At 36.8% G+C, this 6,946-nt stretch overlaps 1 protein-coding gene across 1 annotated transcript; it reads right to left on the bottom strand.

Annotated features, from left to right (window-relative positions):
• Positions 1-1,025: 1,025 nt before the first annotated feature.
• LOC140239856 (uncharacterized) lies at positions 1,026-6,499 on the bottom strand. Its single transcript, XM_072319678.1, has 7 exons — positions 6,469-6,499; positions 5,719-5,877; positions 4,851-5,198; positions 4,215-4,373; positions 3,808-3,906; positions 3,212-3,340; positions 1,026-1,708 (listed from the first exon to the last, which is right to left on the bottom strand). The coding sequence occupies exons 1-7, from the start codon at positions 6,497-6,499 to the stop codon at positions 1,026-1,028; spliced, it is 1,608 nt and encodes a 535-aa protein (XP_072175779.1).
• Between the last annotated feature and the right edge of the window lie 447 nt (positions 6,500-6,946).

The raw sequence follows: 6,946 nt of genomic DNA, 5'->3' as shown, positions 1-6,946 counted from the left end.
TTAGAAATCAATTTTCAAACAACACATTTGTAATTTTGCAGGGCATGTCACATTCTTCCAATACTTACATTTCAAAAAATAAAGATAATGGTGTAAATTCAGCATAAATTTTCTTCACTTTGGGCGAAAAACCCCAAATCTCATCAAGTTCATCGGAATATTTTGAAATACAAGAAGACATGTATTCAAATTTCCCAAGGTTTGAGGATTTGCAGATTCGATTCAATTCGTTTTGTAATTTATTATGATACAATTGTCACACAAGCACACATTATACCAGGTATTTCTGTAATTATTGTTAGTGTCCTTATTTGCACTTAATTTTGAATATTTCGAATTACCAATGGAAAAACAGAGTTCCTAGAATACATTTTAATTCATCCAAAAATGTGTACATACTTACTGTATTTTCTAAGTACAGGCCTACGTGTTCAATCTAAGTAATGTCCAAGTCCAAGTCATTGCATTCTCCCTTCAATGTGGTGCCCTAGTTGGGCAAAACGAAGTAAGCGACAAAAGTGATACTCCTTGTAATGACCAAAATGTGTCTCAAATTTGCAAGGACATCAATGGAATATCACAATGTATAACCTATTATTTCTCTGAGCAAGGTAAGTGTTTGTGCATTAAATTTGACTTTGAAGAAGAGCACATTAGGTGTAATATAAAAACGTCAATTACTCAAATTTGGATGGTATGTCTCTTGATTCCTTTTACCAAAGTAAGGCAGTATGAAATCCAAAGTTCCATTCCATATGCTAATAGGCTCTAATGCAGTAATTTTACATCAGGTTGGCTCATGTTATATACTGTATGTGTATCTCCGCCTTAAAGTTAGAAAGTCCTTTTGCAGACTTCCCTAAATACACCAAACACCGTATACAACTAATGATACTAGTATTTGGATCATGTCTGTGAAATGTCGAAGTCGCAAGATGTGTAGAATTTAAACGATGCACAAAAGTACTATATGTATTTGTACTGTCGTCTGTGTTCAAGCCACAACAGTAGGCCTACAATATGATTCACTGTTCGGATGTTTGATGCATGTGTCCATCATTTTCCTCCTCCTCGGATTCATCACTCTGAGACTGTTGTACCTCTGTCGTGAGGTTTTCATAGTAGCTGTGATACATCGATGGGATAATGTTGTCCTTGCACAAACTAAGAAAATCTCGCTTCTTTTCCCTTGAGAGGGCGAGATGTTGCTTGTACAACAGAGGCAGACGCATGTCATTTCTTCGACTTGAGCCCGAGACGCGAACTTCTACGAAGTCTTCGTTGAAATCATACTTTATTTTGATGACAGAGGGGTCTGTCCTCTGTACGCGGATCTGACGAATTTTCAACCAGTTGACGGGATTGCCAGCCCTGTCTTTCTTCATGTACTTCACACAGGGTGTTGTCAACTGACGCAGATCAAGGAAGTCCTCTTTCGTCATGTGGGTAACTTCATACCGATTCCTGTTCCTTGCTGTTTGAATAACTGGTATCCACTGGTCGGGGTGATGGATTGTCACTCCCCTTTTGTTCCTTTCGATGCAGGAATGCATCGCGTCACATTCCATTTGAGTATGTCCGCTGATCAATTCTGGTAGAGATGACTCATCTCCACCATCCTCGTCATTAGTATCTGTTCCCACCGCTTCCTCAATAGAGTCTCCAGAAAATTGCATGGGCTCAGTGGCCTGGTAAATGTGGTCCATTCCTTTAAAAAAATGTTACAGAAAACTCTAGCATAGTTCATGTTTCCTTTTCAACAAATTATGATAAAAGCAATTGGATAGGTTTCACGAAGTGCTAGCAATTTGTTATCATACGCACTGCTGCCAATTAAGGGGCTTTCACAATCGGTCATGTGATCGCTTGCGATTGCTTGCGATCCTGTACAAAGTATACTATCAAGAAATAATGGCAATAGCGATCGCACAACCAATTATGAAAGCCCCTTTCCCCAGACAAAAGGGGTAGCCATCGAAAAATTACATGTGCCACTTATTTCCTTTCATTGTCTTTCAAAATGTGAACAATATTTTGTTGGTGATATCATAACCATGTGATATTTATTCCAACTGTAAGAACGTATACATGAATTCTTTATCGTGTCTGCTTGGCTATCTTGCTCCTTAATTCAGTTTCCAGACTCCATACAATAATCACATTTATATCACTAGGGTTTGCAGATTTGACATCGAATGGATCCTCATAAATGGAATCTAACAAAATTGTAGATGAATTACCCGAACTTGTGTCAATTATATTTTCTTGTCAAGACATATACTGTCATACAGGCCTATTTGTGACTCTGCACCTCAAGACAAACAAAAAGTCGCCAGACATGAATTTTTAGTTAAGACCATATTCTGAAAGAGCAGACTTTAAGCTTTAAAATGATGTATAACTCAAATCAGATGGACTCTCCTAACCTATCTAAATATTGGAAAGAAAGCACAAACTCAGGAAAAGTGTGAACTGAGAAAAGAGGCTCTGAAGTGCAGTGTCTATTCAAGCGCTTAATCTTTACCAAACCGTGCTGGCTGTGCGATGAATGGGACAAAAAACAGGAAGTAAACCACCAGAGTAACAACAATGAAGGGATTATCAGATTAAACTGAAATTAAGCATGCCTCATTAACACATTCTGTCCTTAATTAATGCCAACTTTCAATGCAGTAGCACTATTCTTTCAAATGTTATTAGAGTTGAAAGTGAAGAGTGTGGACAAGGTTTTTCAGAAATGAAAAAGGGATTATAAAGACACACCTAATCACGCTATTCTACCAAAAATGTTCGAGATAAACTGCTAAAAAGACACACTTTCCTACCCGTTTAATGATACGAAATTTTAGCATAATGTAAAAGAAGACCCGCTCTTTCAGAAAATATGAAAAAGTCAAGTTTGGCTAAGTTGACCCATTTCACTTATTTTCAGTCCTCACGCAAAATCAGTGTGTGCGACTTTATGTTCGTTTTGAGGTGCACGGTCACATTTGTAAATGAAATAGATATATAATTTCTATTCAAGCAGCCTGACAAGTTGAATTCAAGCCATTTACATTTATCTAATTCCCGGAACTCTGGCATATGCTTGTGAAACGGTTGTGCTTCTGTCAATAATAATTTCTTAACATCGTATATCCACTCTTAATCTCTCATTCAGGCTATTCGCAAGTTATATGTTGGTTAACATTTCTTAATCTTAATTGAGTACCTTTTGGGGTCAATTCTGGTAGAGGTGACTCATCTCCACCATCCTTGTCATTGGCTGTTCCCACTGATTTCTCAATTGAGTCTTCAGAAAGTTGCATGGGCTCAGTGGCCTGGTTAATGTCATCCATTCCTTTAAAAAAAAATGTTACAGAAAACTCTAGCATTTAGTTCATGTTTCCTCTTAAGTATATTATAATACAAGCAATTGGATAGGTTTGACCAAGTGCTAGTCATTTGTTATCTATTATAATTATGTCACAGGAAGACTTTAGAATACGCAGTAGAATACTATAATGAACCTGTCCCTAAAAGTATTTTAAATAATGCAGATAAATTCTCACGCTCATTTAAATTTATGTGTGTGCTAATTTATATTTATATAAACACACTTTGTTCAGTCAATTCTGCCAAGGGCAGCTCGTCAGCATTACGGTAGTTGGTTATGTTCATTTTTATCATATTTCATTGACCAGAATGACTCAAATCCAGACCTGCACTTTGTTGTGATCAACATCCATGGAAGAATTAAGCTAGGCAATTACAAATTGGTATAGTGCAATGTGTTTTAATTTTTATTTTAAATTTTCCTTTCCATACCTGGCTTAATCAATTCTGCTAGGGGCAAGTCGTCGTCGTCGTCACCACTGTCGTCTTTGTCACTACCATGTTGTCTGGGCTGGGTTATGTGGTTCTTTCCTGAAAGAGTATGCAACAAATCACTCGAAAACAATGGCAATTTTTAGAATGTTTTCTTCCAGCAAATCATAATACAAGCAGTTCGATAGGTTTGACCAAGCTCTAGTCCTTTATCATAATTATGCTCTGGAAGAACTTCAGAATATGCAGTCAAAATAGTATAATGAACTTGTCCCTGATAATGTAGAGTTGTAAAAATGGAATTGAATATCTGTCAAAGATTTTTTTTTTTTTTTTTTTAAAGAGGGAAATTACAAGCACGTTACTCTCTACCACTTTACCGTAGCTGGGTTTTTTTCTGTATATACCTGGCTTAATCAATACTGCTAGGGGCAAGTCATCGTTGTCGTCACTGCTGTCGTCTTTGTCACCACGATGAAGCACTGATTCATTCTTGGCATCGGTAGTAGAAAGTTCCTTAAGTGGGCCTTCGAAAAGTTGTCTGGGCTGGGCTGTGTGGTTCATTTCTGAAAGAGTATATCAGAAGAGAAGTGTGTAAATAAATATTGGCAGAGTAGCACAACGTTAACCAAGGTACACAGACCATACGTGTTCTAATTGTTCAGGAAATTATTGCACTCGGTCCTTACACATGTTATTGTTCGAACTATACAATTCTGGTTTTAACAATCAACTTTTTTGGATTCTTATTAAATTTCTTGTTCTACCATTTCAAATCTTATCTTTACTTAACACTGGCTGATGACTTTTGTTTTGAACATATTAATTGTAATACTCACTTTACTCTCCTTATCAAGCTGTGACAACATCTCAGTCTCAGCTAGTTGTATTTCAAATTATGACAATCACATCAACACACCGAAGGTGACTGAGATTAGTTCCATTAATATTGAATCCTTTGTTTTCGTTATCCTATCATTTTAAAGAAATACATTGGTTGATATGGGATGCCCCAATACAATCTCGCACAAATCATTACAAACCTTGTTGGGTTGAATTAGCACGAGGAGACTCCTCTTCTTTTTCGATGTAGGAGCTGGTACTTGGGGCTTCATCATCACTGCAGTCATCATCATAAATTTCCTCAGTGTCTATAATTGTCGCCTTCCAGATGTCCTTCCTCCTTTTACCACATTTCATTTCTATTGTATTCCCTGGTAGAGGAAGTCCGATACATTTCACCTCAGTCAGTTTGACGACATTGCGGGATTTATCTCTTTTCCATTCCCCATACATCAAGAGGTCAGTTTCAGGTCCAGGGTGAACACCACTGTCACCACTGACGTCTTTGTCACTACCATGTTGTCTGGGCTGGGTTATGTGGTTCTTTCCTGAAAGAGTATGCAACAAATCACTAAAAACACACTGGCAATTTTTAGAATGTTTTGTTTCAGCAAATTATAATACAAGCAGTTCGACAGGTTTGACCAAGCTCTAGTCCTTTATTTTAATCATGCTCAGGAAGACTTTAGAATATGCAGTAATAATGGTATAATGAACTTGTCCCTGATAATGTAGATTAAATGAACTTTCAATTTCACGCTCACTTATCTCTACATAAGTGCTAATTTATGTATATTACACACCCTGTTTAGTAAATTCTACCAAAGGGCAACTCATCAGCATTACGGAAGTTGGCTATGTTTATTTATACATTAAATTTTAATTGACCAGATCGACTCCAATCCTGCAATTCGTTGTAATCAGCATACCTTGAAGAATTAAGCTAGGTAATCTAAAAATGGAATTGCATATCTGTCAATGATTTTTTTTTTTTTTTTTTTAAGAGGGAATTTACAAACACGTTACTCTCTACCACTTTACCGTAGCTGGGGTTTTTTCTGTACATACCTGGCTTAATCAATACTGCTAGGGGCAAGTCATCGTCGTCGTCACTGCTGTCGTCTTTGTCACCACGATGAAGCACTGATTCATTCTTGGCATCGGTAGTACAAGGTTCCTTAAGTGGGCCTTCGAAAAGTTGGCTGGGCTGGGCTGTGTGGTTCATTTCTGAAAGAATATGCAATAAATCACTAAAAACACTGACAATATTTAGAATGTTTTCTCTCAGCAAGTTATAATACAAGCAGTTTGGTAGGTTTCACCAAGCTCTAGTCCTTTATTATAATTATGCTCAGGAAGACTTGAGAATGTGCGAGTAAAAATAGCGGGATTTATTACTTTTCCATTCAACATACATCAACAAGTCAGTTTCAGGTCCAGGGTGAACTGGATGAGTGAAACATACAAGTATTTGAGTACTTTTAGAGTACGGTAATTGGGTTAATAGTTTCTGCCAAACTTCATTTCAGTTATTTGCTCTAAAATTAATAGATATTAATCTGCATTCATGCCAAGGAATAAACACGTAGATATTCCGTTTAACTTTGAATTACATTTAGCCACTTAGCTGCATACTAAAGTACATCACAAATGTTATAAATATTACAAAATTATTACAAATTAAAAGACGGAGCGAATAGCATTCTTATATATCATGACATGGAAATGTCATATAACATTCCCCTCCCCTAACATTTGAAATTGAATATATCCGGCAACAAACGATGGATCAATTTTAAATGGCATTTTCACCCTTACCATCAGACTTGTTCTCCAGAGGCCCTTCCATGCTGACGTCTATATGATTGTACTGTGAGGCTTCCAGTAACAGTTAAATGGTGTCCTAAAATGATTTAAGAGGATACAGATACAGAAGATTTACATATATTTGATATTTTATATGGAATTCACGAGCCCACTGTAAATCTGAAAATGGTATAAGGGTTGTCCAAAAGGTCAAGTAAAGAGGGTAGTTTTCAGGGCAGCTGGACATGTCATGTACGCAACGTGAATACTGAAAACGGTATGAAATTCAGTCATAATGGCTGTCCAAATAATTGTATATTTTTGTGCTGTTTCGTACTTACGGTCCACTCCAGTGTCATTTTTTGTTTTGTTAGGCCCTAAATGCAAATGGACAAATGGATGGGTTTATGCAATGCAAATGACGTTTTTTTTAGAAAAATAGAATGGTGTTCCACGTCTAGATAGAGATCTATACAAACTCAAACTACAG

The sequence above is a fragment of the Diadema setosum genome, chromosome 16 (assembly GCF_964275005.1).
Source record: "Diadema setosum chromosome 16, eeDiaSeto1, whole genome shotgun sequence".
Lineage (NCBI taxonomy): Eukaryota > Metazoa > Echinodermata > Echinoidea > Diadematoida > Diadematidae > Diadema > Diadema setosum.
Note: the sequence above shows the minus strand (reverse complement) of the source record. Positions and strands in the feature narration are given on the sequence as shown.

What these genes read in the sequence shown, in the direction of transcription:
- LOC140239856 (XM_072319678.1), bottom strand. Translation starts at nt 6,499, where the DNA reads ATGGAAGGGCCTCTGGAGAACAAGTCTGATG. An exon ending in AGCAGTATTGATTAAGCCAG is followed by an intron (nt 5,199 to 5,718) that starts GTATGTACAGAA and finishes ATACTCTTTCAG; the next exon opens with GAAAGAACCACATAACCCAG. An exon ending in ACCAGAATTGACCCCAAAAG is followed by an intron (nt 1,709 to 3,211) that starts GTACTCAATTAA and finishes ATTTTTTTAAAG; the next exon opens with GAATGGACCACATTTACCAG.